This window comes from Pleurodeles waltl, chromosome 6 (assembly GCF_031143425.1).
Source record: "Pleurodeles waltl isolate 20211129_DDA chromosome 6, aPleWal1.hap1.20221129, whole genome shotgun sequence".
Lineage (NCBI taxonomy): Eukaryota > Metazoa > Chordata > Amphibia > Caudata > Salamandridae > Pleurodeles > Pleurodeles waltl.
In genome coordinates, this window is record NC_090445.1 from 1,187,389,423 (window position 1) to 1,187,406,104 (window position 16,682).

General features: G+C 44.6%; 1 protein-coding gene across 1 annotated transcript in view; it reads left to right on the plus strand.

Moving 5' to 3' along the window:
• Positions 1 to 16,682, plus strand: part of LOC138300730 (uncharacterized) — a 1,597,374-nt gene that overhangs the window by 1,291,648 nt on the left and 289,044 nt on the right. Inside the window, exon 16 of the mRNA XM_069240438.1 lies at positions 238 to 414. Coding sequence (XP_069096539.1) covers positions 238 to 414 — 177 coding nt within the window. The remainder of the gene's footprint in view (positions 1 to 237; positions 415 to 16,682) is intronic.

Below are 16,682 nucleotides of genomic sequence, written 5' to 3' on the forward strand. Positions count from 1 at the left end.
TAGGGGATTCTCTGTGCTCAAACCCCACCCCCTTAATTCCACACCCCCAGAGTTAACAAACACTCCAACAATAACTCCTTGGGATGCAGATTGAAACCCCATATCTCAGAGACCCCGTAATGAACCATACAAAATGCCATACAGAAGTGTACCTCGCTCTACCCAATCTCCATGTTTTGTAGTTGGTTTATGGAACATATTTGTTATCTAAGTAGTGTTATTCTTTTTGTTTTTCAGATTTCAGAACGCAATGATTTTCTAGCTTTGGACAACGTTGCATCCTGTAGTGAAATGGATTTACATAAACTGCTTTCTTACTATCAACAGATCATTTCCGCTATACAACATCTTCATTCAAAGAAAATATTGCATTGTGATTTACGTTGCTGTTTTATATACGTTAATCGCAAAGAGGTATTTATAGAATTATCAGATCATTAACTATAAAGAAACATTTTGTTACAGGTTTCCTCAGCCTTCTAATATACATACTGTTGGTCACAAATCACGTTATCTTTATACATGGAACCAAAATGTATAAACTTGTGCGTAAAAAGATTAGAAAATCTGTTTAAAAAGAGCCTTAGAATTCTTACCGTCGTATTACAAGTCCCTTTAGATATAATGCAGATGGGATTCAATTTTGGAGGAAAGAATCCCATCTTCCAAACTCTAAATCAGGCCCGCAATTAGGTGCATTTATTAATTCATAATGGTATTGTTAATGTTTACATACTGGCTGCATCCTTGTTTTGTGTCTCCTTTCTTTTTCATTCGTACACAGCTATCAGGTTTCTGTCCTCATCATTTGTATTGCACTCCTTCTGACATCAGCCCCATATCTACTTCATGTGCAGTGCCTCATCTTTTTAATCACTAAGGCCCAGATTTATACTCTGTATGCGCCGAATTCGTGTCATTTTTTTAATGCAATTTCGGCGCAAACCTAACTCCATATTTATACTTTGGCGCTAGACCTGTCTGACACCAAAGTGTTGGAGTTAAAGTCATATTTTTTCCTTGTGGGAATCTACCTTGTGTCACTGAGATGCAGGGTAGGCGTTCCAGTGCAAAAAATCACAATATGGCCTTAACGCCATATTTATCCCCCTGTGCTAAAATCAAGCACGGGGGAAGGTGGCCTGAAATAATGGCGGTAATAGCGTCATTATTTAACCCCTGGGTCAAGCCAGGCGTTAGTGGACCTCTGGGCCTATTTCCATGGTCAGAGACCATGGAATGGGTCGACAGGTGCCCGTCCCTAGCCCCAGGGACACCCCACCCACACCAGAGGGCTGCCAGAGGATGGAGGGACCCCATCCCAGGTAAGGCAGGTAAGTTCAGTTGGGTTTGTTAAAAAAAAATTCAAGTGCCATAAAGGGGCCTAACTTGGGCTCCCCTACATGGCACTGGGCCCAATGGCCATGCCCAGGAGACATATGTCCCCTGGGCATGGCCATTGGGGTGGTGGGCATGACTCCTGTCTTTACTAAGGCAGGAGTCATGTACATGGGAGTTGTGCGTCAAAGGATGACGCTAGTCTAGTTAGAGGCATTTTTATGCCTCTAACAAGACTAGCGTCATCCTTTGACACACAACCTCCTGTTCCTCCTTATGCCCCCCCCCCCCCACCCGGCTAGTGTCATTTTTCATGACGCTAGCTGGGCCTTGCCGCTGGCTACCGTCATGCCATAAATATGACGCCCGGCCGGCGTCTTGGGATGGCGCTAGCTGGCGGTATACTTTTTCACGCAAAACTGTATTAGCGCAGTTTTGCGTGAAAAAGTATAAATCTGGGCGTGTTTTTCACTACTTCTGTTATTCTACATACTTAAAATAAATGTATTGTGATGTTACTTAAAACAACTACTTTTTACAAGAAAACATAACAACTATTTTCCTGATTACATTTTTCAGATCTGTCAGTCATAGCTTTTATTTAGTATGCAGTAAAACGATACAGATTGAAACAAGATAAAGTGCACTCTCTTCAAAACACGAATTATTCAAAATAATGCCAGCCATCAATTCCATTTCCAAGGATGGTGTATGTTAGTCCGTAAGTTCACAAAGTGTATCCCAATAGGTCTGACTTGAACGTGTTGCATCCTGTACTCACAAAAGCTTCATTTACATAGGCACACCTCTCACCGTGCACGCAGACAAATCCTGCACTCATACTGGCACACTGACGACTGTACTCATGGAGGCATATCCCTCGTTTAGCAATCATACATACTCACCCATGTGCCCACACTGGCACACCATTTACCCTGTATTCACATAGACACAACCTTCCTTCTGCAAAGCGAGTGGCACACCACTCGCTTTGCACTCATACAGCTGCATCCCTCATGCATCACTCTTAAAAATGCACCTCTGCACTGAAACAGGCACACTATTCACCCTACACTAACATAAGACACCTCTTACCCTGCAGTCACATGGGCACACTTCCCATTCAGGACCTACAGAGGCATACTGCTCACCTTGCACTCACACATGATGTGTCGGAAAGAAAGGTGAGTGGGAGCTATTAGATGCCATAGAGAAAGAGTGTGCGGCATCCAGGGGACAAATGTAGGTGGGTTGCAGGGGAGATGGTGTATAAATGCCAGAGAGGTGTGGGTGGTTGCCATAAGAGAAAGAAGAATGAGCCCCAGGAGAGAAGGGTGAAGGTCACCATACTAGGGAAGGAGGCAAATTAAGCTAAAAACTAAGAGCAGGGTAATCCTTCTCTGGATCCTTCCAAGGCTTAGTACCACTAAACTGGAGTGCTATTGTGAAGGCGGAGGTAAGAATGGGAGGGAGCCATGCAATCAACAAAAGAGAGGCAAGAGGCATAGCAGAAAGTACAGCAAGAGGGAATAGTACAGAGAGCAGTAGAATGCGCTAACAGTCAGCAAAAAGGAGTGACAGAGAGTGCCAGGAGAGGGGGGCATAAGTGTGCCAGAGAAAGAGGGTGTTATAAACAAGACATGCCCAGAAGAAAACAGTTAAGGGCTTGGAGTTGTAAAAGCAGAGGGTTGGTACAAAGGGTGATGGGGATACACAATCTTTGTGCCACGCCCCCCATCTTTTACATCATCCCTACCTCTTACCTACAGCATTGACAAATTTGTGCTGGCACATGGTTTGACATGCTTCAGGTGAAGTATACTCCACAGCCTTTCAGAGCTACTCTGAGGCTTGCAGTTGGCTTCTTTTGACTCCCATGGGATCCATCATGCGGCAAGTGCAGACTCCTTAGGTCTAACAGGCAAAAACAAATTTGATTCAACCCACCCCCTGCTTGTGATGAGGGTGAGGCACCAATACAAACACCTTACTGGCCTCTCCTCACACCTCACCTGAATAACCCACAGATGAGCTGATGCTAGACACCAAGTTAGAGGGCACCAGCCTTTATGTAGCAGGCTTTGTCTCAGACGCACAGAGGACAGCCTTCCTTGCATTTATTCACTCTTGTCAATTGTGTAATTGTTTCAGAATGCAAGTTCCTCCACGACTCTTGTGAAGAATGTTGTGAAATGGGAGGGGAGAAAGGATGAGTTGGTTTACTGGGAAGATGGGCATGGGTGATGAGGCTGCCCTCGGAATCTATGATTACATCTTTTCTTTGAAGGAAATCCAGTCAACCAGGTAAAAGGGACATTACTCTCTGTCATCTATGCAGACAGCTTTCTGCACACCAGTGAATCCCAGTCCTGTGGCGACGGGCCCGACTTGCCAAAGGCCAGCCCTGTCACTGTTAATAAGGGCTGTGGTCCAGGAAGTACATCTCTCGGGGCCTTGTCCATGTGGAGCCTCCCTTTGCACCCCGGAACAATGCTGACTCCAAATAAAGCCCCACCAGCCATCAAAACTAGCCCCAAAACAGTTTTTGATGTTTACATTTATGTCATTGAGGCGATTTGGTTTACCAAAAGACTTAACAGGAGCTCCATATGTGAAGTAAATAGTCTTCTTTGACACAATTGGAGCATTTGTTTTAGCAGGAAAGGTGTCAATATTTGCAGAGGGAGTAAAACACTGCTTCAAGGGTGCAGCGCTATAGATCAGTGCTATGAACAGGGCTAAAACTCCATCCTCCGGTCTCTTGAAGGCAGGCCACAGACTCAATATACACAAATCAATGGGAAGCAGCTTGCTTGGAACAGGATAGTGCACAAAATGGATCAGGTACCAGCAAGATGACATATTCCATATGAGCATGAACTCTTTTGTGGAAAAGCACAATGAAATCAACATTTTAAGAGCAGAGAACAAGGTGTCTTCTGATCACTGCTAAACCTTATTGAAATCAGAAATATTTTAGTTTCACTGCACTACTAATATAATTTTAACTATCTGAAGGAGGGACGTTCCTGAAGGCCCTTCTTTCTTATAACTTTATGAGAAGGCTCTGATTTTGACAAGTACACGGCTGTTAGCGCGTAGGTCTTTAATAAGTAAACTTACAAGGGGACGCTTACAGGTCGATGAACCTGTCTTCAGTATGATCTAAGAAGCTTTTCTCTAAAGGTGTAAGCAAGCATGTAAGATTATTTTTGTGAGCATAAGCTGTCCCAAACGTTAGTGTAGGTTCAAAGGATCCTCTACCTAATTCTATGTCATTATCCTTAGCTACTCTACTCAAGTACCTAATAATAGGAACAAACTAAAACACAAGGTCATGATTAGAGTAGAAATACTGAATAAACTCCTGGTTATAGATAGACTATAACTTATCCTGTATGTTAGTGGAAGACTATGGTAAGTGATTCCTTCCTCTACTGATGAAGGAATCTGCATACACACAAGACAGTCCTTTGCATCCATTGTCTCAACATACTCACTCAATAAGCGATAGAAAACGTTTGAAGAAAATTCTCCTTGAGCATTAGTAAAGTCATGCAAATATTTCTAATCTGATTTTAATCTCTCTAAGGCCGTTAATGTAGTAGTCTCAGAAGCAGAAGTATGGTTGACTCGCTTCGCATCAAGAACAGACATACCCACAAACAACACTACAAACAAAATCCCACACATAATTGCCATACCAATGCTCATATATTTACAGTGCCTACCATCCCTAATTTGCTTATCTACATCAGATATGATTTGTAAAGAATCAGAAAGCAGAAGTAACTTAGAAAACGTGCAACAAAAAATAAAAAATAGACAATTCTTTCAGCAGATCAGTTTCGCTTCCAGGATCCCTTCTCCTTGTCAAAATCGGTTAGCAGCTTTGTCAAAATCAGGTTTCAGAAGTCAAGTCAGGTTATCAATGTCTTCTCCGGTTATTTCCATCAGTCTTTTTCTCAAAATATTTCTCAGATTGTTTCAACAGTTCAGTTCATCAAGCTTCTTCAGGTCACCTCAAAATACTGACTTGGAACTTCCCTATCAAAACAAAAAGACATAAACTCTTGTTGCCATTCGTTTGTAGATGCATATGCCCGTTCAGGACCTGCATATCTTCGACTTGCTATTCTCTTTCTTTTCAACTTTCGATCACCATTCAACTCTCCTTCACTTAATTCCTCCTTTCTTGTAGTATCTACTTCTTCCCCTATTGTTGGCCCAACTATCACCTCTTTCCTTTTCTCCACTTGCAAATTCAGCCACTTGTCTCCTTTTCGTGTACCTTCTGTTAATATTCTCTTCAAGATTAAACTTGAATCTTTTTCTTTCTCTGTGGTGTTTTCTCTTGACGGACCTGCAACCGGTTCAGGAGGAGTCAGATCACCTTGACTTTGATCCAGCTCAACCCCTTTCCCTTCTTGGTCTAGTACTTGCTCCGTTTGTCTCTCGGAATCATTTGCTTCTGGAAAAGCTCCCTCAGGACTAAGCTCTCCTGCTGGTTCAGTTGCGATAGGTTCCTCAGCACCCTCCTGGAGATTTTTACCTTTGTCTCTCACAGGAGTGCTAGAACCATCTTCAATAGGCTCAGGTTCAGCTTCTGTTCTTCCTTGATCCTTTTCTTGTTATGGTGCTGTAATTTGTCTCATAGTTATTGGTACTCTCAACAACTCTTCTTCATGATCTAGTGGACATGTCACTTTCTTCGTGTGACTCGCGTGAATCCAGTTCGGGATCCCAGCACACTTCACAGCAGTCGTAGTTGTTAAAATCACTTGATACGGTCTCTTCCAACGAGGCTCCAAACACGTCTTGTGAACATGTTTTCAGACAACAACCCAGTCACCAGCTCTCAGGTTGTTTCCTGGATCATGGATCGGTGGCAGTGTGGTGGCCTCCACCTGATGACATAAAGAGCGGACTACATCAGCTAGACCCTTGCAGTAATCCAACACCATATCATCTGTAATGTTGACAAGTGCATTTGCTGGAAATGCTGACAACCTCATTGCTCTGTCCATGAGGATCTCATGGGGCAACAATCAAGTCTTCCTGTCAGGTGTGTTTCTCATTGACATTAACACCAAAGGCAATGCATCAAGCCATTTCAGATTCATAGCTGCACACATCTTTGCAATTCGTGACTTCAAGGTACCATTCATCTGTTCCACTAGTCCTGATGCTTCAGGGCAGTAACTACAATGCAACTTCTGCTGAATGTTCAATGCTGCACACAACAGTTTAATCACTTTGTTATTGAAGTGCGTTCCCCTACCTGATTCTAAAGCGATCGGAAATCTGAAACGTGGCACTATTCCCTAAGCAACAATTTTGTTACTATGAGGCTATCATTTCTCCATGTAGGGTATGCTTCAATCCAATGACTAAAGATGCACACACTTACCAACACATATCTCAAACCTCCACACGCAGGCATCTCAATGAAATCCAATTGCATTCTGCTGAATGGACCTCCTGCTCTTTCAATTTGGCTCAAATTTACCACCGTCCCTTTCCCAGCATTTAATTGCTGACAATGACACATCGATGGCATACTGCTTCAGCTGCTTGTCTAAACTTGGGGTTAAACCAGTCAAATTTGAACAAACGTACCATTTCATCCCTTCTAATGTGTGCCTGACCATGATAGTACCTCACCATCTGAGACAACAGGCTATTTGGTAAAACCATCTGACCCTCCTCAGATACCCACAACTCATCCTGTCTTTGAACGCATTTCATTTTGCTCCATGACCTTTTCTCTTCTTTGTCGACATTACTCTGCAATGTTTTGAACTGTTCTAAGGTATCAGCTACCTTTAATGCAAAACTTGTACATGTTGCATCCTCTTCAGGTAACAATTCCCACTTGTCTTTGAACGATATACAGTTCAATGCGCAAAACCTTGCAACTTGATCCGCATAGCTATTCCCTAGTGACACGTAGTCCTGTGACTTTAGATGTGCACTGCATTTCACCACGGCAATTTATTCAGGCAATTGAATTGCATATACCAACTCCTTTATTCTCTCACCATTTCTCACTGGTGATCCAGTGGAGGTCAGGAAACCTCTCTGCGACCACAATTGACCAAAATTATGTCCTATTCCAAAACCCTATTGGCTAACCGTGTAGATAGTGACTCTCAATCGAGCAGAAACATTGCACGCCCTCGTAAGAGCGACCAATTCTGCTACCTGAGCAGAATACACTCCTCGAAGCCAGGAAGCTTCTAAGGTACCTGTAATTGTGCACACTGCATATCCTGCTGTCAGTGTCCCTGTGCTGTCTCTCAGACAAGAGCCATCAACAAAAACAATTTGATCATTTTCTTCCAATTGGGTATCTCTAATGTCAGGTCTCGGTTTTGTGCACAACTCAGTTACTTCAAGACAATCGTGTTCAACTTCTTCCTCTTTCTCAATTTCAGTAGTTTCACTTGGAAGATAAGTTGCCGGGTTCAGCACTGTACATCTTTTTAGTGTCACGTTTGGAGCCTAGCACCAGTCAAGTATTGGGTTTTCGTCCTGGTCAGTAAAATCTCAATTGAGTGAGGGGCCATTACAGATATCCCATCACTACTCCTTCACACTGTGAAAGACTCTGACCAATTGCGGCAACTGCACACAAACAGCCTGGTAAGGCTGCTGCGGCTGGGTCCAAGGTAGCTGTAAAATATGCTACTGGGCGATGAGCACCTTCATGGACCTGTGTCAAGACAGACAATGAACATGCATCATGCTCATGACAAAACCATGTGAAAGGCTTTGTGTAGTCAGACATACCCAATGCTGGAGCTCTATACAAACTCTCTCTCAATTCAGTGAACACTTTCATCTGATCTTCATCTAACACTATGGGTTCTGTGTCATCCTTATGGGTCAATTTCTGCAATGGTTTTGAGGTTTCTGAAAAATTCGGAATCCATTGGTGACAATAACCCACCATTCCCAGGAACATCCTGACATCTCTCTGTGAAGTCGAGGGGTTTATTTGCAGTATCATTGTAATCCTCTCTCTGGAAATTTTCATCTACCCTTTCTTAATTTGATGTCCCAAATACTTGACTACCTTCTGACAGTACTGCAATTTAAAAGGCAACACTTTATGACCATACTTTCCCAACTAATTCAACAGGGCAATTGAGTCGTACTTACACTTGTCCTTTATCCTGGATGCAATCAACAAATCATCAATGTATTGCACCAGATGCAATTGGAAAGGTAATTCTAATGACTCCAAATTCTTTTTCAGGATCTGATTAAACAAGGATGGTGACTCTGTGTGCCCTTGAGGAAGTCTGCACCAGCAGAAATCTTGATCTATGAATTTGAAACTGAAGAGAAACTGACTATCCTCATGAAGAGGCACAGAAAAGAACGCTTGTAACAAATCAACCACCGTGAACCATTCTGCATCACATGGAATCTGGAACATTGTTACAGCTGGGTTGGGCCCTACGGGACAACACTTGACCACTGTGTCATTTATTTTTCTCAAATCCTGAACAATTCGGACCTTCCCATATGGCTTCTTCAAACCCATTATCGGTCAATTACATGGGCTGCTAAATATTTCCTTCAAACCTCCCTGCTTCACAAAATCTGCAATTATCTGAGCCACTTTTATCAGGGCATCTTGTAGCAAATTATACTGGGGAAGCTGCAGAAACACTGCATTCACCTTTAAAGTAACTTTAATCAGCACCACTCCTTTGATTAAACCCATTTCTTTCCCTGTCAAATCCCACACCTTCTCTTGTACTGTTCCCTGCAAATCAGAATGAAGCTCACTTACTGTGAACATCAGGAAAACCTCAATCAAGAGGTACTCCTCATTTGTAGTTTCACACTCAGTTTCGGGGGCTGAGTTTTCCTCATCGTAACTATTTGTCTGGATCTCAATTTCATTGTTTCAACAAGTAATCAGACACCTTGCCTTGCATAGCAAATCGCTTCCCAGTAGGGATACCGGACTTGAATAGCAGACTACGAACTTGTGCAGTCCCTGAAAATTGCCAGTTTCAACTTGCACTTGATCTGTAATTGGGTTTGTCAAATACTGATTTGCTACTCCCACAACTTGAACTGTTTGACCCGAAAGGGGCAAATTCGGAACTTCTGCAATTCTCACTGTAGAGCGTGTAGCTCCTGTGTCAGCCAGAAATGAGACTCTGTGACCCATAACCTTGCCTCTTAACTAGGGTCCTCTCTGATCTACTTCTAGGGAAGTCACAAGCACACATGGCTCCTCATCAGAACTATTGCTCATCTAGTCACTATTTATTTCATTCTCACTGTGTAACAGGAATTGGTGCACTGCATTAGTACTTCTTTCTTGTCTTCAACCTGTGACCTGTTGCTGCTCCATCGCGGCTTGAGGTATCTGCATTTGCTGTCTAGGTACCATGGGAACTTGCTGCTGCATCGGCTGCAACTGTGACACTTGTGCACGGGGCAATTGCACCTGTTACATAGGCTGAAAATTCTGGATTTGATTCACATTCTGAATATTTGGATAAGAACCCCTTAATCTCAGTCCTCTCATATTCTGAAATGCATTCGCGTCATTATTTTGCTGAACACCACCCTCCTGCACCATCATCGGACACTCCCGCTTCCAGTGCCCCACGGCCCGCAAATGTGACAAGGCAATAACTTTTCATCCCCTGCACATCATTCTGAACCATTACAGTATTCAAATCTGGAACACGATTCATATTGCCTCCGCGACCTCTACCTCTCATCTGAGGCTGGAACATGACATTTCCCTGCTGCTATGGCATATGTTGCACAAAAGTCCCCTGTACTCCTGTTTGAGCTGCCTTAACCTACATCACCATCGCCTTCTCATTCACCTTTTTCTGCTTTAACTCAATTTCATCACTACAATATTTCACATACTGTAACACCTCATCTATCGGTTTGGCTTGCCAGCAAATCAGATGACTTTTAATCATCTGACTTATCTCAGGTCTTAGTCCCTCCACAAACCTGAACACAAAGTGCAGCATGTCTTTCGGCGCACTCGCTTCTGATAAAAATTTCTAGAACCTGGTACTCCTCATCATCAACAACAATAATAAACATCCCCATTTCCCACAGCAAATCATTTTTAATGTGAGGAAATAATATTAAACAGTGTTTAGCAAACCAAAGGTCAGTGAATGTGGGGCTGTGGTCAAGGGTGTGGCTAAAAACAAAGGTACTCATTTATGAGTATTTGGCATGGGACAGTGCCACAAGTCCTCTTGCTACACTGCCCCACGCCAATACATAAGGGCAAGAATGCATTGTATTTATGAAATACAGTGCATTCCTGTCCTTTCCCCCCGCGCTGGCGCACAATTGTTGCCTAGCACCAATATAGGCAGGATTGTATTTGTGCAGGAAGGGGCACCTTCCGGCACACAAACAATCCAGAGAGGCATTGTACCTCTTTCTATATGTGCCTCAGATATCAACACACATGGAAAGAGGAAAAATCTCCTCATTATGCCTCTCTGGGGAGGCGTAAGGTTTTGGCACTGCTCGAGTTTACATGATTTTGTAAGTCTGGGGCAGTGTTAAAATCCATGCGTGTTGCATGGGAACACCCACCACTACTCCCATGGAACGCCTCCTCGACGCAAAGTAAGGCAATGCAGCGGCTTGCGCTGTTTTGCCTTTCTCCATATCTACAAGGCCATTCAAAGCCACTCAGGAAGGCTTTGCGTCACCTCATAAGTATGATTGAGAGGCTTGTGCCACTGGAGCATCAAAAAAAGTGATGCTCCAGCAGCGCAAGTCTCTCATACATAAACTCAAAATATTCTCTATGGTCTTTTTAGGTCTTTCACTGTCAGGTAGCTACATATAAAATAACAGCCAGCTTAAATGAAACATAAATAAAAGAAAGTTGCTACTCATTGGTAAATGCACTGTAGTGCATTATGAAACCTCTATTAGTTAATGCACTGCAGAGGTCTGCGTGTAACCAGAGAGTGACAGAACTAAATCTTGGTTAGTGCAGTTGAGAATAGTGACTTGTGTATTTTTAGTGCCATGAGGTCACAGCCTGTGACAGAAAGCACTGTGAATATGTGAGGCATTATTTTATACTTGCATTACACACAGTATAAGATAGGCCACTACAAAAAGATTTAAGATTAAACTGTGGTTCCAAAATGTAGATTTAAGAAATACCAGAGCATATGCAATACCTTTTTTTTTTTTTAATAGCTGTCCCTTCAACACCTCCAGGTGAAGTAAGCACTGTGGAAATACAATTACAATTAAAAGCACACACTTCACAGCGCAGTTGTTAACTCTTTGCACTACCCTCAAAGTGAATAAATATTTGTGTCATTTAAACCTGCTCCCAAGCACCCTTTAATTTTTGCAGATGAGCTCGTAGGGCACATTTGCATTTCATTCAGGAAGCAGACGCCCTGGGAAGGCCTCCTTAGTTGTCTGTGCGACTTTCACAGAACAGGAGTGTAGGAGGCTGGACTGGCTTTTAGTGAGTACTAAGGGGTACTTACACCATGCACCAGGCCCAGTTATCCCTTATTAGTGTATAGGGTGTCTAGCAGCATAGGCTGATAGATAATGGTAGCTTAGCAGAGCAGCTTAGGCTGAACTAGGAGACAACTGAAGCTCCTACAGTACCACTAGTGTCATATGCACAATATCATAAGAAAACACAATACACAGATATACTAAAAATAAAGGTACTTTATTTTTATGACAATATGCCAAAAGTATCTCAGTGAGTACCCTCAGTATGAGGATAGCAAATATACACAAGATATATGTACACAATACCAAAATATGCAGTAATAGTCTTAGAAAACAGTGCAAACAATGTATAGTTACAATAGGATGCAATGGGGACACATAGGGATAGGGGCAACACAAACCATATACTCCAAAAGTGGAATGCGAACCACGAATGGACCCCAAACCTATGTGACCTTATAGAGGGTCGCTGGGACTGTAAGAAAACAGTTAGGGTTAGAAAAATAGCCCACCCCAAGACCCTGAAAAGTGAGCGCAAAGTGCACTAAAGTTCCCCAAAGGACATAGAAGTCGTGATAGGGGATTTCTGCAGGAAAGACACAAATCAGCAATGCAACAACGATGGATTTCCAAACGAGGGTACCTGTGGAACAAGGGGACCAAGTCCAAAAGTCACAAGCAAGTCGGAGATGGGCAGATGCCCAGGAAATGCCAGCTGTGGGTGCAAAGAAGCTGCTACTGGACAGTAGAAGCTGAAGATTCTGCAGGAACGACAAGGGCTAGGAACTTCCTCTTTGGAGGACAGATCCCCCACGCCGTGGAGAGTCGTGCAGAAGTGTTTTCCTGAAGAAAGACCGCCAACAAGCCTTGCTAGCTGCAAATCGTGCGGTTAGGGTTTTTGGATGCTGCTGTGGCCCAGGAGGGACCAGGATGTCGCCAATTACGTCTGGGGACAGAGGGGGCGTCGAGCAAGACAAGGAGCCCTCTCAGAAGCAGGCAGCACCCGCAGAAGTGCCGGAACAGGCACTACGAAGTGGAGTGAAACGGTGCTCACCCGAAGTCGCACAAAGGAGTCCCACGTCGCCGGAGGACAACTTAGGAGGTTGTGCAATGCAGGTTAGAGTGCCGTGGACCCAGGCTGGACTGTGCACAAAGGATTTCCGCCGGAAGTGCACGGAGGCCGGAGTAGCTGCAAAAGTCGCGGTTCCCAGCAATGCAGTCTGGCGTGGGGAGGCAAGGACTTACCTCCACCAAACTTGGACTGAAGAGTCACTGGACTGTGGGAGTCACTTGGACAGAGTTGCTGGATTCAAGGGACCTCGCTCGTCGTGCTGAGAGGAGACCCAGGGTACCGGTGATGCAGTTCTTTGGTGCCTGCGGTTGCAGGGGGACGATTCTGTCGACCCACAGGAGATTTCTTCGGAGCTTCTAGTGCAGAGAGGAGGCAGACTACCCCCACAGCATGCACCACCAGGAAAACAGTCGAGAAGGCGGCAGGATCAGCGTTACAGAGTTGCAGTAGTCGTCTTCGCTACTTTGTTGCAGTTTTGCAGGCTTCCAGCGCGGTCAGCAGTCGATTCCTTGGCAGAAGGTGAAGAGAGAGATGCAGAGGAACTCGGATGAGCTCTTGCATTCATTTTCTAAGGAATCCCCAAAGACAGAGACCCTAAATAGCCAGAAAAGAGGGTTTGGCTACTTAGGAGAGAGGATAGGCTAGCAACACCTGAAGGAGCCTGTCAGAAGGAGTCTCTGACGTCACCTGCTGGCACTGGCCACTCAGAGCAGTCCAGTGTGCCAGCAGCACCTCTGTTTCCAAGATGGCAGCGGTCTGGAGCACACTGGAGGAGCTCTGGGCACCTCCCAGGTGAGGTGCAGGTCAGGGGAGTGGTCACTCCCCTTTCCTTTGTCCAGTTTCGCGCCAGAGCAGGGCTGAGGGGTCCCTGAACCGGTGTAGACTGGCTTATGCAGAAATGGGCACCATGTGTGCCCATGAAAGCATTTCCAGAGGCTGGGGGAGGCTACTCCTCCCCTGCCTTCACACCATTTTCCAAAGGGAGAGGGTGTAACACCCTCTCTCAGAGGAAGTCCTTTGTTCTGCCATCCTGGGCCAAGCCTGGCTGGACCCCAGGAGGGCAGAAACCTGTCTGAGGGGTTGGCAGCAGCAGCAGCTGCAGTGAAACCCCGGGAAAGGCAGTTTGGCAGTACCCAGGTCTGAGCTACAGACCTGTGGGATCATGGGATTGTGCCAACTATGCCAGGATAGCATAGAGGGGGCAATTCCATGATCATAGACATGTTACATGGCCATATTCGGAGTTACCATTGTGAAGCTACATATAGGTAGTGACCTATATGTAGTGCACACGTGTTATGGTGTCCCCGCACTCACAAAGTCCGGGGAATTGGCCCTGAACAATGTGGGGGCACCTTGGCTAGTGCCAGGGTGCCCACACACTAAGTAACGTAGCACCCAACCTTTACCTGGTAAAGGTTAGACATATAGGTGACTTATAAGTTACTTAAGTGCAGTGTAAAATGGCTGTGAAATAACGTGGATGTTATTTCACTCAGGCTGCAGTGGCAGGCCTGTGTAAGAATTGTCAGAGCTCCCTATGGGTGGCAAAAGAAATGCTGCAGCCCATAGGGATCTCCTGGAACCCCAATACCCTGGGTACCTCAGTACCATATACTAGGGAATTATAAGGGTGTTCCAGTAAGCCAATGTAAATTGGTAAAATTGGTCACTAGCCTGTTAGTGACAATTTGAAAGAAATGAGAGAGCATAACCACTGAGGTTCTGATTAGCAGAGCCTCAGTGAGACAGTTAGGCATCACACAGGGAACACATACCTATAAGTCACAAACGTATGAGCACTGGGGTCCGTACTAGCAGGGTCCCAGTGACACATAACAAACATACTGAAAACATAGGTTTTTCACTATGAGCACTGGGCCCTGGCTAGCAGGATCCCAGTGAGACAGTGAAAACACCCTGACATACACTCACAAACAGGCCAAAAGTGGGGGTAACAAGGCTAGAAAGAGGCTACTTTCTCACACAAATCCCCCCCCCACCCAAACGAAGGACAATAAGGCTAACCTTGGCCAGTTGAGACTTTATTGTCTAAGTGGTGATAAGTAGAGAGTAGCTCTGCAATAGACTGGTTACTCCCTTTATCATCCACTATATGGTTACTTCCCTGTGGGGATGTAAACAACCCTGTTTGAAGTTTTTTAGCTAAGCAACAATGTGAAGATGTATTTTCAGAGTTTCTATCACTAAGTTTTAGTTTAGAGCAGTGGGAATTGTCCACTGAACCTATTTGTAGTGATGGAAATGCCAGACAGGGATGCTGTCTCAGAAAAGCCATGGCTGGGCAAAAACTTTGTCCATATGGCTGGAAGAGAGAACAGGGATGCTGTTTCTTTTGAGTTGGAGCAGGGCAGGGATGCTGTCCTATGAGCTCCACACTAGGGCAGGGATGCTGTCCTAAGTGTTGTGAGGCAGTGCAGAGTTTCTGCACTAAAGTTTCTCTGGGAGGGTTGGAGGGATGCTCCATGTTAATTAAAATGGTGCTCTTTTTCTCACCAATGTTAGTTATCCCACAGAGAGGTACTTCTACCTCAGGGAGTACAGCTTTGCCAGCTGATGCTTCCCTTGGAACAGGTGCCACCCCAGGAGAGGTTTGTCCCACCACAGGAATGGTATCCTGAATGGCAGGGTGGTTAGGGGATACTGTGATACCCTTTTTACCTGTTGATGGAGAGGGATCCTGAGTTTTTAGGCCTTCTCTCCTTTGCTTTTTCATTTCAGTAGAAATGAGAGGGAACAATTCCTCTGGGATGCCCAGCATGGCTGCATGGGCATAAAACTCTACATCAGCCCAACCTGAGGCCTCTAGGTCATTACCTAAGAGACAGTCTACAGGTAAGCTAGGTGATACCATCATCTGCTTAGGGCCAGTAACCCCACCCCAACTAAACTGAATTATAGCTAAGGGAAGAAACTTAGTGGAGTTATGGACATCAATAATGTTATACTGTTGCCCAATGATGTGTTGTTCAGGAGCCACTAGGTTTTCAGTCACCAAAGTGATACTGGCACCTGTGTCCCTGTAGGCCAAGGCCTCAACACCATTTATTGATACTGTCTGCCTGTACTTATCCATTGTAAGGGGACAAGCAGCCAGTGTGGCAAGGCCAATGCCACTAGGTGTGACAGAAACTGTCTTGGGAGTGACTACCCCTGTTTCTACTATGGACCCATAAGTGAACCCAACTACACCCTTAACTTGACTGTTGCCAGCAGTCCCACCACTAGTACCACTACTGCTAGGGGCACTAGAGCTTGATGTATTAGTGGTGGTAGGCTCAGGGGGTTTACCTGGACAGGACTTATCCCCTGGCCTATGGCCTCTGTTTTTACACACAAAGCACCAAGGCTTTTTAACTTGTGTAGGTTGAGAAGAAGAGGAAGAATTTGTTTTATCCCCAGCCCCAGAAGAGTGTTTAAGATTTGAAGTGGGATCTTTGGTTTTACCCTTATCCCCATGCTTATCTTGAGATTTTTCACCATCTTTCTTCTTATTGCCATCTTTGTCACCACCTGTATGAACTTTTCTGTTCACCCTTGTTCTGACCCATTTGTCTGCCTTCTTTCCCAATTCTTGGGGAGAGGTCAGATCAGAGTCCACCAAGTACTGGTGCAACAAATCAGACACACAATTATTAAGAATATGCTCTCTCAGGATCAAGTTATACAGGCTGTCATAATCAGTAACTTTACTGCCATGTAACCACCCCTCCAAGGCCTTCACTAAATGGTCAATGAAATCAAC